This window comes from Peromyscus leucopus, unplaced genomic scaffold, assembly GCF_004664715.2.
Source record: "Peromyscus leucopus breed LL Stock unplaced genomic scaffold, UCI_PerLeu_2.1 scaffold_347, whole genome shotgun sequence".
NCBI lineage: Eukaryota > Metazoa > Chordata > Mammalia > Rodentia > Cricetidae > Peromyscus > Peromyscus leucopus.
In genome coordinates this window covers 23,089-42,231 of record NW_023505230.1, presented here as the reverse complement: position 1 = coordinate 42,231, position 19,143 = coordinate 23,089, and the positions used below count along the sequence as shown (strand labels likewise).

At 41.3% G+C, this 19,143-nt stretch overlaps 1 protein-coding gene across 1 annotated transcript in view; it reads right to left on the bottom strand.

Annotated features, from left to right (window-relative positions):
* LOC114697491 (solute carrier family 12 member 6-like) overlaps positions 1-19,143 on the bottom strand; it is a gene marked incomplete at its 5' end in the record, with an annotated part of 45,365 nt that overhangs the window by 3,314 nt on the left and 22,908 nt on the right. Inside the window, 15 exon segments of the mRNA XM_037201916.1 lie at positions 1,878-2,011; positions 2,549-2,603; positions 2,606-2,732; positions 2,811-2,918; positions 3,960-4,091; positions 5,124-5,293; positions 5,811-5,870; positions 5,873-6,005; positions 8,411-8,579; positions 8,936-9,023; positions 9,026-9,039; positions 9,907-10,026; positions 11,887-11,985; positions 13,902-14,019; positions 14,259-14,437. Coding sequence (XP_037057811.1) covers positions 1,878-2,011; positions 2,549-2,603; positions 2,606-2,732; positions 2,811-2,918; positions 3,960-4,091; positions 5,124-5,293; positions 5,811-5,870; positions 5,873-6,005; positions 8,411-8,579; positions 8,936-9,023; positions 9,026-9,039; positions 9,907-10,026; positions 11,887-11,985; positions 13,902-14,019; positions 14,259-14,437 — 1,706 coding nt within the window.

Sequence of the window (19,143 nt, the reverse complement as noted above, 5' to 3'; positions counted from 1 at the left end):
TCTTACTTGTTATTTTCTAAATGTGATTTAAAACTGGGTAAACAGTGAGATGGCTCAGCTATTGAAGGAATTTGTACAAGTCTGACAATCTGAGTTCAATTCTTTGGAATGAGTCAGGAGAACACACACATAAATACAAACAAATACTCTTGAGAGAGACTCACTGTGTAACACTAGCTGGCCTGAAACGCAGTACATAGACTTAAAGTGGCCTTGAACTCATTGTGATCTGCCTGCCTCTGCCTCCTGAATGCTGGATAAAGGGTGAGTCACATTGCCTGGCATAAATACAAAGTTTTAAGTGACTGGAGAGATGTCTCAGTGGTTAAGAGCACTTGATGCTCTTGCAGAGGACCCAGGTATGAGTTCCCAGCATGCATGTAGTGGCTCATGACCATCTGTAACTCAGGTCCAGGAAATCCAACACCCTTTTCAGACTTCCATGAGCACCAACCAAACATGCATGAGCACACAAGCAGGCATGTGTGGGAGTCCACAGAGGTTTTCTAGTGAGATTGGAGCTTGCTTTACACAGCAGGGCTGCATTAGGGGATGCCTGGACCACGTACCTGCACCAGTTGTTAGGGACGGTCTACACTTGGCTGTTTTTGGGGGGGTGTCTTTTGCCTTACCCCTTGGCATTCCTTTAAAAAAAACCCTTTAGTAGAGACAGAAGGGGCTGGTGGATTAGGATCCAGGCCCTCCTGAACTATCCTATGTTTTCTTAATAGTTTTGGTTGTGAGCCTAGCCTTTAACGGCTGAGCCATCTCTCCAGTCCTATCCTATTTTTTCTGTCTCTCTGTCTACTTCTGTCTACAAATTTATTACTTCTCCTTCCTCAAGAGTACCCTGGGGGAAAAAGGGAGCAGATCTCCCTCAACAGACACATGAAAAAAGGGCTTCAACTGTGTGGGGGGTGGGGGTGGGGCGGTAGGTAAAGACACTTGCTGTGCAAGCCTGATGACCTGTGTATGACTCTCAAAGGTTGCTCTCTGACCTTTACATGCTGTGGTGTATGTATATATTCATGTGCCTGTGTACATGTGTATGCATACACAATTAAAAATGAAAACTAGAACTGACAATATGTTATTCTTTTGACAAAAAAAATGCCAAAAAATAAAAGGGCTAAAAAAATACTTCAAAAGATCTCTATAGAGAACCCACAGAATTTCCAAATGAAGCTGCATGAGTCAGTTTTCATGCCTTTTTTTTTTTTTCATTAAACCATCCCCCTTTTCCTCAATGGTGCTTCTAAGAATGGGTCATCTGTGTCACTGCAGGGTTCCCATAAACAACCCTGGGTGAAGAAGAGTCCTTATGCCTTTTTCTCACTTCTGTTATGAAGTCCCATCTCAAGTGCTTCTCCCCTAACTCCATCCAAAAGATGGCTCTGCAGAGGATCCTGAAAGGGGAATGGGTGTGGGTTCTGTTCTAGGTTTATTGCTGAAAATTAGGAATCATGGTACACACGGGATTCAGAAAGAACACAGTAACTCCCTGCCCCAGCTTCCCGAAAGGAAATCAATTAGTCTCACAACTTTAGAAGCATCCCTTCCTATGGCATTAAACTCAGGGAAAGTGGAAAACAGACTGACTTTAGCCACTGACTGTCTAATAACAGGCTAAGAAGATTTTTTTTTGCCGGGCGGTGGTGGTGCACGCCTTTAATCCCAGCACTTAGGAGGCAGAGGCAGGCGGATCTCTGTGAGTTCGAGGCCCGCCTGGGCTACCAAGTGAGTCTCAGGAAAGGTGCAAAGCTACACAGAAAAACCCTGTCTCGAAAAACAAAAAACAAAAAAAAAAAAAAAAAAAAAAAAAAAAAAAAAAATTTTTTTTTTTTTCCTATTGGCAGCTTCACTCTTGGAAAGGATACAGTTTTCATCACCTTCAGGGTTTCGGGGTGGTCCTGGCATATTCAACAAAACCAGTTTTGCTTCATGGGACTTGTTAACTATGACTTCATTAAGCTTCACTGCTGTATGCATCCGTCTCACATTGGAGTGGTCCCTGAGTGGGGAAGAAATAAGGTAGTTAAGGCAAACAGAAAACCAGTTATAAGCACTCTTTGTTTTGATGCCTAGAGCCTTTTCACTTGACTGTGGACAATGTGATCATTTCTTTGCTGTATTAACATCTCTAGTTTTCTTATTCTTTAAAAAAATTTTTTTAAGATTTCATTGTGTATGTATGTGTGTGTGTAGGAAGGCAGCTTTTTGGGAGTGGTTTCCTTCCACCAACTTTTGGGACCTAAGGCTTGGCAACAAGCTATTCTCTTACTAGCATGGTTTTCTCATTCTGTTTGTTTATTTTATAGTAATAGACAAATAATACAGAAACAATGTAGAGGATGGTTAGCTTGTATCCAATGTTTAATTGGGAATTAATCTTCACAGGCAAACAATAAATAGCTTAAATCAGCTATTTAGCCTAAATCAGCTTGATGAAAACATCCCATCCTATGTGACTGTGTTCAGGTACAGTCACATCTGTACCACTGTCTAAGATACTGTATTATAGGATAAGCTTGTGAGTGGAAACACTTACGGACGCATATTAAGCAGGTCCTGGAATCCTTCCATTGACTTGACCTTTTGCCCCGGGATGCCAAGTATTTATCCTTGGTCCAAGTCATGTGTACCTTCTCCTGGTACGTTTCTGTCTCTTCATCCTCATCAGAACCGATGCTAGTTAAGCGTAGCATTGAGTTTCGATCTTTCACCAGCTGTGCCTGGGGAAGGTCAAACAGTCACTCTCCCTGTTCTTTTCCTCATGCTTTAACTGACTGGGAAGGACAGCAAGGTCTCACCTCTCTGTCGCGCTCTGTCTTGGAGAGGCGCATGTGCCGCAGCATCTGGGACCTCTGCTCCATCATCAGGGTGCGCTCGTACGTATAGGCCGATATGTCACTGTCATGCTGTCACGGACACACACAAAGTAGGCACACACAACAAAAACGCATTAACCACACATTGTATTTTCACACGCTGACCAATTCAGAAAAACTGTCACCACATCAACCTTTCACTCCTGTTCAGTCTTGAGGTATAAGGACACATGGTTTGGGGGATGTAGATTTAATACAGAGTCACTAAATATTTTCTATAATTTATTCATATTTGTTTCCTTGAAACAAAACACTGTAGTTTGTATTTTCCACATAAAACTAGTGTGATTTTTTTTTATAATTTATTTATTTTTATTTTATGTGCATTGACATTTTGCCTGCATGTATGTCTGTATGACGGTGTCAGATTTTGGAGTTAGTTATAGACAGTTGTTAGCTGCCATGTGGGTGCTGGGAATTGAACCCGAGTCCTCTGCAACAGCAATCGGTGTTCTTAACCACTGAGCCATCTCTCTAGCCCACTAGTGTGATTTTTTTTAACATGAATTAAATAAACATATCAAGTATCTAAGGATTTGGTGTGTGTGTGTGTGTGTGTATATATATATATATTCATATATGCACATATATGTATACATATATATGAGCTGTGTAATAAACAAATAACAAAGCAAATAAAAAGCAACCCCAGGGGCAGGAAGATGATTCAGTGGGTAAAGGCATTTGCTGCCAAGTCTGATGCCTCAAATTTGGGTCCAGAGACTCACATGATAGAAGGAAAGAACTGACTTCTGTAAGTTGTCCTAAGTTGTCCTCTTACACATACACATACACACACACACACACACACACACACACACACACACGCACGCACGCACGCACGCACATGCAATGTAATAAAAATTTAGATAGTTTTATAAAGAAAGCAAAAAAAAGTATCAATCTCAAACATTTACGTATCCTAATTACTTAGGTCAATAAATTAGGGTTTTGTTGGGCTTAGGGGTTAAACCACACATTTATAACTGAGTAATATCCCAGACTAGATTCTAGGAAGAGAGCTGGGTTGAGGAGTGGTGTTCTCTTCTATTTCAAACTCCACTTCCTCACCATCTCCACCACTTCCACTTCTGCCTCAATGCGTAGATGGTACAGGAAGGTGGCCAGGTCCTTCTTCATCTGGATACTGTTGTCTTCGAGCTGGGCCACTGTGAAGATCCTTATGCTGCATTTTCTCCATACCTGATGGAATACCATGTGTACATGGAAAATTAGGTGTAAGAAGGGAAAAAGTGATTTCCTAAAATGAGACATTTGTGCCTAGAATGACCTTGGTGTCGTGTCAAGTATTTTGTTCCCTGCCTCCTCCTGCTTGACTCATTTTTGCAGTAGTGTAAAAGATTAACTAAAACAACACATTAAGTACAATCTAAGTTAACACACTAGCTCAGGCTGGCCTTGAACTCTGATCTTCCTACCTTGGCCTCCTGAGTGGTGGGACTTACCAGCATGTTTCACCATTCCTGGCTCTAAGTTCTTAATTCTGTTACAAGAAAAAACTTGCTCATGTAGTATTGTGAAATTGGTCTTTGTCCCTGAGTCCTGGCATATAACTTGTAAAAATCCTTGGGAAGACAGAGGACTGGGGATCGAGCTGACCACCGATGGTGAATGGTTTAAGTCAGCATGGGTAGAACAAATAGTGCTTGTAGTCAGCATCCTCAGGATGCAGGAAGACAGGTGTAGGAATGACTAGCAACCTGGGGATAGAATGCTACCTCCAGATAATGAAGTCAGAATTGATTTAAAGGACACCAAGTTGCCGCCTATGGAGGAGGGTAAAACACATCTACATAACCTCATCAGCATACACTGGGTGCTTATTCAGACAGCATAACAATGATACCATACAAACTTATCAGAGAATGAGCATATATTGACACATTCTTACCCCTGAGACTGATGTATTCCCCCCCCCCTTTTTTTTTTTTTGCTCTGAACACTCATACGGAATTTTTGTAAACTTGTTGGATTTCACTTAAGGTGAATTGGTATAACATACAAAAAACAAAACAAAACAAACAAAAAAACAACCTAAACCCATTCTACTTCTCATAAGGCTGAAGCTGGGAAGCTGGGATTATGGGACAGCCAAGGATAAGCCCCATCTCTTCAGATTTTAAGTCCCACCACTACACAGTTAAATAATAATAGTACATCTAGCGAGCCAGGACAGCACGAGGGAATGCTTTTAAAGAGAGTGGTCCAGAATACCTTGTGCTGTTTCAGGAGGAAGGGTAATAGCATGAGCATGCCCCCATCATGCACAATCCACCACACATCAATGTTGCCCTCAGAAAATTGTTCCACATTGCTGGGAAAGAAGGAGACGTTTTTAGCCACCAGCAGGGCGAGATGGGCAGCTGTTGTCACTCGAACTGTGCCTGTGGAGAGAAGAGAGAACTGGGATCCACGAACAAGTACTGCTGGACTTTCCTTGCTTCCCAGCATTTCAGGAGAGGAAGGTAATGCTCACTGACATTTCACTAGTATGTGCTATTGACATCATACATCACACTTTACAAAGGGACAGAGGTCCCCGGGGAAAGTCTAGAGAGCCAGTAACTGAACGGAGAAACATGGTAGGAAACTAGGGATACTACATATTTAGAGTATGAATTTGGGAGAGTCTCGTGAAAGACAATCCTAGTTCCTGTGAGGACATCAAAATGAAAAATGACAAATGAAAATGACAAAAGATGAGACCTGACCTAGACAAATAATTTGTGAACATAAATGTAAAGCTGGAGAGGGCAGGTAACACAGGCAATTATGAGTTTTTAGGTGGCCTTCTAACTGCGTGCTTCAACACAGCAGTCTCTACTTTAGGAATCAGGATGACAGATTTAATTTGCTCCCCTCTGGGTGGGCCCTCAGGTCAGGAAAGGAAACATTTTGTACCAATGAAAGTCTTCCAAGCTCGAGCATCTTCACTCTGACGCCAACCATTGGGCCAGCCATTACCACGGTGTTGTGCTTCATGCCCCCGAGGCCACAGGACTGGATGAGGTGGGAAATACCCTCTTTCAGCTTGGCAGCCACCACCAGCTGGCAGAATCCTTTTACCTTTTCTGCATCCATTAGGTGCTTAATGGTCTGAAAAAGATATAAAACTTCAACTGTATTAGCCTGGACCTTTGAACTCATCATTCCTTTTTGTTATTGTATTCCCATCTTTCTCCAAATTCCATGTAAGCCTCTCTCCACAGAGAGGTCCACAAAGTTAGATGTGCTTCACTGAAGTGTCATCTTTGTTTGTTCTGACTTTAGACGTGCTTACGGCCTACATTCATCTTGGTAGTCGGTTGTCCACATGTAACTTCTCTTCCCTTTCCTCTGTTCTGCTCACTTCCTTTTCAGGTGAAGCACTGGACACAGGACTGTCCAAACAGTGAACACTGGATGTGGTTTCTCTCTCTCTCTCTCTCTCTCTCTCTCTCTCTCTCTCTCTCTCTCTCTCTCTCTCTCCAAAGATTGATTGATTGATTGATTGATTTATTATGTATACAATTTCCTGTATTCCTGCAGGCCAGGAGAGGATGCCAGATCTCATTACAGATGGTTGTGAGCCACCATGTGGTTGCTGGGAATTGAACTCAGGACCTCTGGCAGAGCAGCCAGTGCTCTTAACCACTGAGCCATCTCTCCAGCCCCTGGATGTGGTTTCTTGATTGGCAAGGCAAGTTCATGACTGTCAACGCTATACTCTTGTTAACCCTAGGCATGCCCTGACTTATCTTTCATGAAACCTAATCTGATGAGCCCTTAAATTTCACTTCAGAATTTTCTCAGGTAAAGTTTCCCTTTTTCCCTTCTCTTGTTCTTATATTCATTCTGACAGTGGAATGGTGACTGAGGACACCTGCATTTATTAGTACTGCATCTAGTCAAGCTAACTCAGAGGTGGTATCACATGCCTATTTACTCTTACCCTACTCCTTTGTTGGAAGGAGAATGGGAAGAATGACGTACAAAATGGACATTATTTGTGTCTCAAAGACACAAATTAAGTCAGTGGTTATCTAGGGTAAGGATCTTCATCTGCAACCATATGCTTTTAAAAAAGTAATTTTTTTTGTTATTTGGGTTAATGTTTCCCAGAATTTCTAGTTTGAAAAAAGTATTAATTTTAAAAATTAATTATAGCCAGGCGGTCATGGCACACACCTTTAATCCCAGGGAGGCAGAAACAGGTGGATCTCTGGGAGTTTGAGGCTAACCTGGTCTACAGAGTGAGTTCCAGAACAGCCAGGACTACACAAAGAAACCCTATCTCGAAAAACAAAAGAAGAAAAATTAATTCTGTGTGTGTGTGTGTGTGTGTGTGTGTGCGTGCGCGCGCGCGCGCGCGCGCGGTAATGCAGGTACCAGTGGACACAGAAGAGGGAGTTGGACTCTCTGTAACTAGAGTTATAGATGATTATCAGCTGCCCAACATGGGTACTAGGAACTAAACTCAAGTTCTCTGCAAGAGCAATATGTACGCCCAACTACGATTTCTACTCTTTAAGAGTTTCAAAGTATTTCAATGAAATCCAGTAAACACTTTGAAACACAGCTGACGTTTCTCCAAACAGCAGGATTAGTCCTTTCACTGACAGGAGCAGAGCACAGGCTTCTTAACACAGAAGAACCTGTCCAGCAAAGCTAATCAGGAGTAGCAAACGAAGTTTTCTTGACACCATACAAAAGACGGTAAAGAGAAAAGTCACCTTCGCCACCGCTGTCATCAGATTTAGGAACGTTCTCTACAACTGAACATAAACGTTCACATGATTTCTCGTACTCTCAGATCAGCATTTGGAATCTAACTGGAAATGATGTTTATTGATAATCTCATGGGTAATGCTTTCATGGGAAGAGTAGACATCTACTCTGGCTCCTTCTGTTTGGGGGATCATAACTGTTCAAAAGCCAGCACCAAGCTGGAGGCCTAGTTCACACAGAGAAAGGTAGAATTCAGAAATCTGAGGGCTTCTTGCTTATCTGAACTTAGCTTACAGCTTTGTGACATAAAGTTGATAAATTTTTAAAAAATATTATTGAACCTTATGTTCAAACACTTACACAAATATATTCTTTTAAACTGATTTTTTTAACATCTATTATACCATTCAAATGCTTTAATGTCCTCCATGATTTCCTCAGCAATCTCTCACATACAGAACAGCCGCTTTTTTTTTTTTTTTTTAATGAGACAAGGTCCTGGCTGTCCTGGTGCTCATTGCAAAGACCAGGCTGGCCTTGAACTTACAGAAATCCACCTGCTTCTGCATCCCCAAGTGCTGGAATTAAAAGGCATGCACCACCATAGCAGGCTCAGAAACATTTTAAATAAACAGGAAAAAAAGGATTTTCCAGCCTTTATTATACGCTAACACAAAAGGTCTACCACTTGGGGAGAGAACCATCGCCCTTTCCTGAGAGTAGTGTTGTCTTCTTGTAGGCCACTAGAGCACACAACGCTTGGGAAATGTGGGTCGGCGGACTGTGCTCCTTACCTGCTCTGCAGCCAGAGCTTCACCATAGTTCTCCAGGAAGTTCCCCACAATGACGGAGCCCACAATAGTGAGCCCCTTTCCTGCCTTGAGCTGGGAGGCAAAGGTGAGGAGGCGAGGATGCTTGACGTGTAAGTCTTCATCCAGCTTCAGAAGGACAAGCAACTGAGGCCTGTGCAGAGGAGAGGGAGCAGACCCTTAGGCGTGGGAAACAGACGGCAACTTTTACTCCATGAGGTCTTTACAAAACATTTAACTTCATAGAAGGATGGAATCAGAAGAATGGTAAAGGAGGGTTCTGAGTTATTTCAAATGTTCTCAGTATTGTCTGAAATTGACCAGTCCTCAAAGAATAACAACAACAAACAATAAATACATAACAATAGGTAAGGCAACAAGGTTTTGGGATAGTTCAAAACTTGATACCAGTTCCTTGAGTCACATGATTTCTTTCTCTGACGATCAAGAAAGCACAGCTGTGTGTGTTAGCGATGTGCAAACACCACTAAGCTCTGCTGACTGCTTTACCTCCAGTTTTTAGTGTGCGGAGGGCCTTCCTCTAGGCGGAGCAAAGCAAAGCGGGCTGCACTGAGGGACAGCCCACGGATTCCATCGCCCATTCTTTCTCAGCCCTGGAGAAAAGGGAGAAAAGAGGAGCAGTCAACTTATACCACAGTAAGAGGAAGTTAAAACAAAAACAACAACAACAACAGAAAACCAACTCAGGTTTTTCTGAATCTAATAGTAAAATGTGTACAAGGTAGAAGATTAAAACTCATGGTTGTGGTTTATTTACCATCCCTTACTAGTATGAGGAACTCACTGAGAGACTGACCACCTTAAACCACAGATGGTCCACAACACAGGCTGGCAGGGTTACTCACTTAACCCCCTCTGTATCTAATCAAAAGCAACTATGTGGAATATCAATTCAGATTAAGAAATTACTTGTGATTGTGATTTTTGAAAATAATGGAAAGTTCAAAGTAATCTTTGGAATCAGAATATAATTTATTCCCATTTTTTGGAGGTTGAGTTTTTGTTGTTTTGACATTATTCAGGATTAATTGCATTTCAGACTATCCCTTGCTTAAAAAGTTTAGGTAAGCTGTTTACTTTGTGTTGTATTTTTAAATGTTTATTTATGTGTATGCATCTTTGTGTAGATATGCTCATGCATGTTCAAGTGTCTCTGGAGGCCAAAACAGGTGTCGGATCCTCTGAGGCTGGAGTTGCAGGTGGTTATGAATTGCCTAATGGGTTCTTGGAACCAAACTCCTAACCACTGAGCCATCATCTCTCCAGCCCTACATTTTTTTTATTTATTTATTTTTTTTGGTGAGACAGAATCTTGATATGTAGCCCAGGTTGGCTTTGAAATTTCAATCTTCCTGCCTCAGCTTCCGGAGTACTGTCACTAGAGGCGAGTGCCATCATACATGGCCAAATCAGACATTCTTCACCTTTTCAGTAGTGATCCAGATAAAATTCAGACTTACCCTTGGTACTCAATGTACTTGTAGATCATGCCAGCTATTACCATGGCTACAATGGCATAATACCAGGAAGAAATGAACATCAGAGCTAGACAGATACTCATTCCCATGAATGAGAGGGCCCTAGAAAATGAAAAAACAAAAATATAAACCAACAAGTGTCTTTCTAAGCAGCAAGGAAAGCCACCAGTTCTAGGAGATGCTTCCTGGACTATGGTGGGGCTTGGAAATTTTCCAGTCAATTATAGACAAAACTTATGTTAAATACAATGAAAATAATTATTAGAAAAACCATCATATGCCTTGGAAGCTGTGGCAATGGCTCTTTCTTTTTCTCTTCTTTCTGGTGCTATGATGGCTCAAACCTGCTGCCTTGCACATGTAGGCAGGGCCATCTACCACTAAGCCTTTACAGCCAGCCCATATAGAGTGAACCCTGTGCCTTCTGTAACAGAGGGTGCTTCTTGCTGCTGGACAATCATAAATATAAAGAGGAGTGCTAATGTTATCAGCCACAAAGACAAAAAACACTTATTTGGAAAAGCAGGGATTGAACACAGTAAAGAATCTGAAATGGGATGTTAAATTATTCTCATGTAAATATTCCTAATATTTTTATGGCATTTAATTCCCCATAAGTGCAAAGTCCACTGTTGAGAAGCTGTCGTTAGTTTTTTATAGCACATAAGAGAAATGGTAGGGAATGACTGTTTTGAGCAAATAAATTATGTAGACAATGTATTACTGAAGACAATGTATTACTGAGCCTTTTGTGTGCAGAATCACGTTTCTAGCTCTGTGATGAATGTTAAAGTATTGTTAATTTGGGGGTTAAGCTATAACACCAAAAATGTTCACCACAACTTTTAACCAATGTTACAGCTCCAAGGAGGATAGGAGGTGTTAAAACCAGTTGAAATACACATTATCAGAACCCACAAGGCTTTACTGCGGTACCACAGCTTTTCATTGAGAGCTTTACTGTGTACCAGCATTGCACTTTAGATGCATCCTGTTATGAATTAGTAAAATGAGATCCCATGAGGTTATATGCTTTCATGCAGATTACAGGGCTAGAAAATATCAAGGTGAACGAAGGACTTGAGCTACCTAACTTCACAGCTCACATTCTTTATTACTAAATGAAATTCTCATAACTGTGAGAACGAAAATTGATGAGAATATAAAGGTAGAAATAAGGAAGGATGAAATCCAGTGCTCAGCTAAGACAGAACAGAAAAGTAGCTATGCAAAGGGAAGGTTTGAACCTTAAAGATGAAGCAGCCTGTAAATAAGCACTTTATGGTTTTGTGGATGTTGTAAGTTATTATAAAGTGATACATACAGTTATGAAAGAATGGGAAAGAAGAAATTCAAGCGACAACTGAACATTAAAATAGTATGGAATGGGAGAACCCAGAATTGTGGTGGTATTGTGTTCCCCAAAATATTGTGCACCCTAATAAACTTATCTGGGGTCAGAGAACATAACAGCCACTAGATACAAAGGCTAGAAAATGGTGGCACTCACACCTTTAATCCTAGCACTCCAGAGGTAGAAATCCCTCTAGATCTCTGTGAGTTCAAGGCCATATTGGAAATGGCCAGGCATGGTGACACATGCCTTTAATCCTAGGGAGTGATGGTAGAAAGCAGAAAGGTATATAAGGTGTGAGGACCAGAAACTAGAAGCATTTAGCTGGTTAAGCATTTGGCTGTTTAAGCTTTCAGGCTTCTAGCAGCACAGTTCAGCTGAGACCCATTCTGGATGAGATCACAGAGGCTTTTAGTCTGAGGAAACAAGACCAGCTGAGAAGTTGGCCAGGTGAGGTTAGCTGTGGCTTGTTCTGTCTCTCTGACCATCCAGCATTTCACCCCAAAAACTGGCCCCGGGTTTGATGTTATTAGTAAGACTCTCTAAGATTCATGCTTCACAGAACACCCTAGGTTTCTAGAAAGATGAGGAACAAGATGGGAACTCACCAGTGATAGTAGCGGAATCTGGGCCTCCAATTGGGGGTTCGGAGTAATGTTTGCAAGGCACATGCCAAGTTCACAAAGAGGTAACACATGAGAAAAAACCTTGAGGGATAAAAACAGTAAGAGGAATTATTATAAAATGATTCTGTGAGGCTACTTTAAATAATTGGAGGCTTCTGTGCTACTAAACCCTATTTATAGCACACCAACCATTTATCAAACAGAAAGTAAACAAACTTAAAAACTGTTCCTTGCAAAGCTGTTCATTTTTCTGTTTTCTCTCTTTTGGCCGATGGCTAAAAATCATTCTTTTTAAAAAAATTTTTTTTAATTGTGTATGGGTATTTTTCTCTATCCATGTCTGTGTACTACATGTGTGCTTCTAGCATGTGGAGGCCAGAAGAGGGTGCTGGACCCCTGGGATTGGGATACAGAAAATGGTGAGCAGTCATGTAGGTGCTAGGAATTGAACCCAGGTCCTTTGAAAGAGCAGTCAGTGCTCTTAATCACTAAAGCATCTCTCCAGCCTAGCACAACCATTCTTTACCAAGATGTTCAGGGACTAATTCATATTTCTGCTTCCTTATTAATTCTCCTCCAAATTTACTATCAAGTTCTATGGTTCTGCCTATTTCAAACTCTCCGAACCTCTTTGTCTTCTTTTTTAGACTTTCACCCCAGTTCAGGATTTCACTTATTTTTTTCCCCCATTTTCAGCTCAATACTGTCCTCTTCTAGTCCTCCCCAACACACATACCACCTTTTATTTTATTTTTTTGAGACAGAGTCTCTTTTAATGCAACCTTGGCTGTCCTGGACCTCACTGTCTAGATATATATACTAGACTGACCTCAAACTCACAAAGACCTTTCGGTCTCTGCTCCAGAGCTGGAATTCAGGTGTGCACCACCATGTTAAGTAAAGATTCATTATCTCTATGTGTATGGTGCTTTGCAGCACATGTGTGCTTAGTGACTGCAGAGGCCAGAAGGGGGCACTGAATCCCTGTGACTGCAGGCTGAGAAACACCCTCCTTGTCACTTCTCCAGGAATCTTCTCCATTCAGGTGCCCTGTTTCATGGCCCCAGAGCTTCCCTTTACCATTCTCCATTCATTGCAATGTGTGGGGGAATTCTTAGCTTCCTTATATACCATCAGTTCCTTGAGACCACACGCCTTATACATCTTTCTATTCCCAGCTTGTTACAGTGTCAGGTGGACAGCAAGTCGTCAGTATGTCACAGGTAAATGAACAGATGCAACAGTGAAATCAATTGCTAATGATTCATAAAATAAAGGCAGGGGCTGGAGGATGCACTTCATAGAGAACATGCCTGGTGCATACAAGACCCTGGGTTCAAATGCCAGTACTTAAAAAAAAAATAGAAGAAATAGGAGGAAAAGGAGACTGACACAAGTAACTTTACAGGTGAACCCCTCCTCCTCTCATAACATCAGTCATTTATGAAAGTCAGCCTGACAAAAAACTTCTCAGAAGTATTCTCTCTCTCTTTTCGAAACAGGGTTTCACTGTGTAGCCCTAGTTGTCCTGGAACTCACTTGTTAGCCCAGGCTGGCCTCGAACTCACAGAGATCTGCCTGCCTCTGCCTCCCGAGTGCTGGGATTAAAGGCGTGCGCCACCATGCCCACCTAGTATTCTTTTAAGGATTTATTTCAGTGGTGTGTGTGTGTGTGTGTGTGTGTGTGTGTGTGTGTGTGTGTGTGTTCATGAGTGCTCACAGAGGTGAGAGGTGTCAGGTCCCCTGGATCTATACTTATAAGGGGTTGTGAACCACCTGACATGGGTGCTGGGAACTGAACTTAGTTTCTCTGGAAGACCCAGTACATGCTGTTAACCACTTAGCCATTTCTCCAGCCCCATCTCAGGAATAATTTTAAAGGGAAGTGAAGTCTGTGTTTGGTCAAGTCTGTTATTATCACTACTTTTATATGACTAATGGAAATTATGTTATATATCATTAAGCAACCATAGTTGAAGAGAGTAAGTCAATCTTACATGGAAAGAATTGGGGCCACGAGATCCAAGGAGGCGATGAGAATTCCTAGCTCCGCTATGGCAGCAGTTAGAAGTAAGGCCCATGTAGGTTCCCCATTGGCTTTGCTGTGACCAAAACCTGTACACATGAGGAAAAACATCAGACCCAGGGGCACTGACACAATGTGCCAGTTTCAGACATCTGAAAATAAGAACAACTTCACAGCAATCATATATAAACACACACAAAGAATTTTGAGGGCCTTGTACTAAAACCCTACATGTCTCAACATTTATGATCTTCCAATTCTTAAGCTGAAAAAGATAACATTTTCCATAAGACCTGGAAAAAAAGAAGAGAGCACAACAAAGTGTCACCCACCCTAAGGAATGGTATGATGTTATCCTTGGCAATAGCCTGAAGCAGCCTGGGTGCACCTGTGAGGCTCTGAAGTCCAGCCCCACATGTTGAAAAGAAGGAGCCAATAACGATCACCCATGGCGATGGCCAAGATAAGGTGCCGACAACCAAATTACCTTTTACAGCGTCCCCAAATCTAGGAAAGACATAAACAGTGGAGAAATTTCATCTGAAAACAGCTTTAGATTGAAAACTTAAGATGACAATCACTAGTGACTTTTCCTGGCTTGTAATTTTTACAGATGCAAACTGAGGTAAACAAGAATACTAAAAAATATAAAGGTACATAGTTTTCATAAAAAGGGCACTAGCAGCAAGCAAATGGCACATACCTGTAACCTCAGCTCTCAGGAGGCTGGGGCAGGAGGATTATGAGTTTGGGGCCAGTTAAGGCTACATTTTGAGTTCAAGACCAGCTCAGGATGCACAGTAAGACCCTGTCTCAAAAAAAAAGTTATTGAGCTGAGGGTACAGCTGTTACAACACATCATTTGCTTAGCATATTTCTGAGGCCCTGGATTCAACCCCCAACAACACTGTGGAGGAGAAAAATTTATAATCTGTATTAAGAAAAAAGAACAGTACAGTACAGTTAGAAAACAAGCCAAGCTTCACTTACCAATTTCTCTTTCTAACTGGCAATGAATCTGCTTTAGGGTAGAAATTGGAAAAATGTAGAAAAACACAGAAACTGGAAAAGTGCAGAAAAACAGAAAAAAAAAAAAGGCAGGGAGGAAGTCCATAACAGTTTTAAAATATTCATTAATTTTTATTTTGTCTGCATGCATGTTTGTGTACCATGTATGTGCCTGATGCCTGCAGAGGCTAGAAGAGGATGTCAAAACTCATGGAACTGGAGTTACAGACAGTTGTGAGCAGCCATGTAGGTGCTAGGAACTGAACATGGGTCCTCTGTAAAAGCAGCCAGTGCTCTTAACTACTGAGACATCTCTCCAGTCTCAAGAGGTCCATAATCTTAACTTGTTAGTTGGTATTACACATACTTTGTATGTTTCCATTTATTTATAAGATTTTTACATTACCCACTATTCTACTATTGATATTATTATATGAAATACTGTAATTAATATCATTATGAACATATATACATTGACACACAAGATATTTTTCCTTAAGGCAGATTCCTAAGAGCAAGTAACTGCAAAAATTAATATATTAAAACATTTTAAGATCACTGACATGTCTTATTTATAGAAAACTAATACAGAATCAGAGGAGATGTCTCAGGGTAAGAGCACTTGCTGGGCAATGAGGAAGACCTGCGTTCCAGTTCCAGAACCCATCTAAAAAGCTGTTACAGATGTGCATGCATCTGTAATTCCAGAGCTCTGTAGGACAGGGCAGGATGGACTGCCCAAGTTTTCAAACTGCCACTCTGCCACTCTAGCTCCAGGTTAAGTGAGGGATCCTGTCCAAGGAAATAAGGTAGAGAATGATAGAGACAGACAGACAGACACACACACACACACACACACACACACACACACACCCCTCCAGAAAAAAAACAGATAGGTAAAACAGCATAGTATTAAAACTCATAACAGTAAGTGCTTGAGGGAAATAAAGTCTAGTGTTTGGGAGTAGGAATAAGAAATTTTTTATATATACTATTAATATTCTGAGACACATACATACATTTTGTGTTTGATTTCTCAGAATTGCAAAGTTTTTGTGTACTTCATTTACTTTCATAGTTTTATGGCTTACAACTGCATTAATACATAATTTAGGCATTCTACTTTTTTTTTTAAAGATTTATTTATTTATTATGTATACAGTGTTCTGTCTGCATATACACCTGCAGGTCAGAAGAGGGCACCAGATCTCATTATGGATGGTTGTGAGCCACCATGTGGTTGCTGGGAATTGAACTCATGACCTCTGGAAGAACAGCCAGTGCTCTTAACCTCTGAGCCATCTCTCCAGCCCCCGGCATTCTACTTCTAATGGATATTTGGATTCCTTTTGATTTGAGTCATTTAAGAATATTGTCACTATGATTTTTAATGCATATGCATAAACATTTCTGCTGAATATACCCAGAAGTGAAACTGCCAAGGCATATTGACATGTGCAGCCTTAGGAGATAGTGCCCAGTGAGTTTTCAAACTAGAACTGAATAATTTTATATATGTATAAATTCACCACTGTTCCCTTCCAATAAAACAGTTCAGTGATACACTATGCCTTGTACCCATACACACATGTACACACACACACACACACACACACACACACACACACACACACACATACACACACACTTTGGTACCTATTTTCTTCAACAGTATTTATAATACCTTGTGCTAGGATTCCTGCCTATAGGAATTCTAGAGCGCAATCAAGGGAACGTAATATAGAAATAAGTAGCTGCAATGCAGTGTGGTAAGTGCAGCACCGCAGTATGTTCAACACAGTAGACAGACACAAGGAGGAGTGCCTCTACTTTTGGGGTTAAAAAAGGAAAACTACAGGAGAGTTTGGTCTTAAGGAGGAGGCAGTGAGTCTTCCCAGGAGGAATAACCAACTGAAGCAAAGGAAACAACACAGACAAAGGTCTAGAGAAAGAGCACTGTGGTGGCAGTATGAAGAAGGGAGATTAGCATGTGATTATAAAGAGAAAAAAAACTGAAGCCAGTACGGAGTGATGGGACCACTGAACAGTGGAAAGTAAATAGAATTCACAGTCCTTAGAAAAGACTTAGAGGAGCCGGGCGGTGGTGGCGCACGCCTTTAATCCCAGCACTCGGGAGGCAGAGGCAGGTAGATCTCTGTGAGTTCAAGGCCAGCCTGGTCTCCAAAGTGAGTTCCAGGAAAGGCGCAAAGCTACGCAGAGAAACCCTGTCTCGAAAAACCAAAAAAAAAAAAAAAAAAAAAAGACTTAGAGAATGGATAAAAACAAAGGAAAATACCTAGGTTAGTCAATACCTTGGGATTGGGGATTTAGCTCAGTGGTAGAGTGCTTGCCTAGCAAGCACAAGGTCCTGGGTTCGATCCTCAGCTCCCGACCCCACCCCCCCAAAAAAAAAGATAATACCTAGATTCCTGTGACAGGAAGTGCAGTGAGGATATTAACCAAGATATGGAAAATGTAAGTCTGGTGGTTTGAATGTATTTGGCCTCATAAGCTCATAGGGAGTGGCACTATTAGGAAGTATGGCCTTGTTGGAAAAAGTGTGGTCTTGGAGGAGGCTGGATGACACACACATCTTTAATCCAGACCTTGAGGCTGGAGGGCACACCTTTAATCTGGGCCACACCTTCTGTTGGAAGTAAACCACTCAAGCTTCCCTCAGTGTGACAGTCAGTGGACTTCCTGTTGCCTCTGAGTCAAGATGTAGGACTCTCAGCTCCAGCACCATGTCTGCCAGCATGCCACCATGCTCCCCACCATGACGCACTGAACCTCTGAACTGTAACCAAGCCCCATCAATTAAATGTTTTCTTTATAAGAGTTGCCGTGATCATGGTGTGTCCTCACAGCAATAGCAAACCCTAACTAAGACAGTAAGAATTAGCAAGTTTCAGGGACAGATCTGTCCACAAATATCTCACAGAACATATGTGAGAGGAAAGAAATGGTAAATGCTAAGTCGTCTTCATGAAGGAAATCACTGTCCCATTTCCATTTAGAATGCCAAGTGTGAGTGGACAGATGCCTCTCTCTTGTCGAGTGGATGCTGGAGATGCTACGTAGTTATTCTTGTCCTGTTCTACTTTTGTACAGTATGCTAGCAGTTCTTTGTGTATAAGAAAGTACTTAGTATTTAGACAACTTCATAGCTTTTTTGGGGGGAGGAAAGCTGTATGTAGACGAATTTCTAAATGGTCTTATTAAATAAAAAGCATGGAGCCAAATATAGGGGTGAAAGCCTTAGATCAGGGAAATAGGGAGAGCCAGCAGCCAACCTTACCTCACCCACTCAGCAGCTTCCAAATGTGAGCTACTTCCTGTCTACGCACACCTTTATTGCCTTGCTGTTCTGCCCTCTCATTGGCTATCTTAGCCCAGCTACCTCACTTCCTTGTCACTGTCTGTCTGTACAGACCTCCAGGTCTCTATGGTTGGTTCTGGGATTAAAGGCCTGTGTCACCACGCTTGGCTCTGTTCCCTAGTATGGTCTTGGACACACAGAGATCCTGCTGATAAGTGATTGGATTAAGAGCGTGTGCTGCCTTTTTGTTTACTTAAAATGGCTTGCCTTCCCCTCCTGATATCCAGGCAAGCTTTATTAAAACACAAATAAAATACCACATTTCAGCACAAATAAAACATCACCACAGCTATACTAGTTATGTCTTATATAGTTTGGTCCTTATTATTTACTAATTATTTACTGCCTGAGGCAGGAGGGCTGCTTAATCCCATAAATTTGAGGTAAGCTTGAGGAACATTACAAAAGAAAAAATATTACAAAGTATTTTACCTTATCATAGGCTAAATTATGCACATGTTATTTTAATATCTTTTTTAAAACATTTTTTTTGTATTGCTGGGATCAAACCTAGAGTATTGTATGTGCCACACAAGCTCAGTGATATATATTCCTGTCTGTTTGATACACACACACACACACACACACACACACACACACACACACTCCTCTTTGACTGTGTCTCTCATATATACAGATGTATAGATATGACTTTCATATATATATGAGACATGTATATTTGTGTGTATATGTATATACACATACATTTTGGATCAATACATCCACTTTCTATTTTACTAGTTATGATTACACCTTGGCCTGGTTTGAGATTCTGTGTTGACACTATGCTGAGTGACCAGATGTCATGGAAGACAGACACATGGTT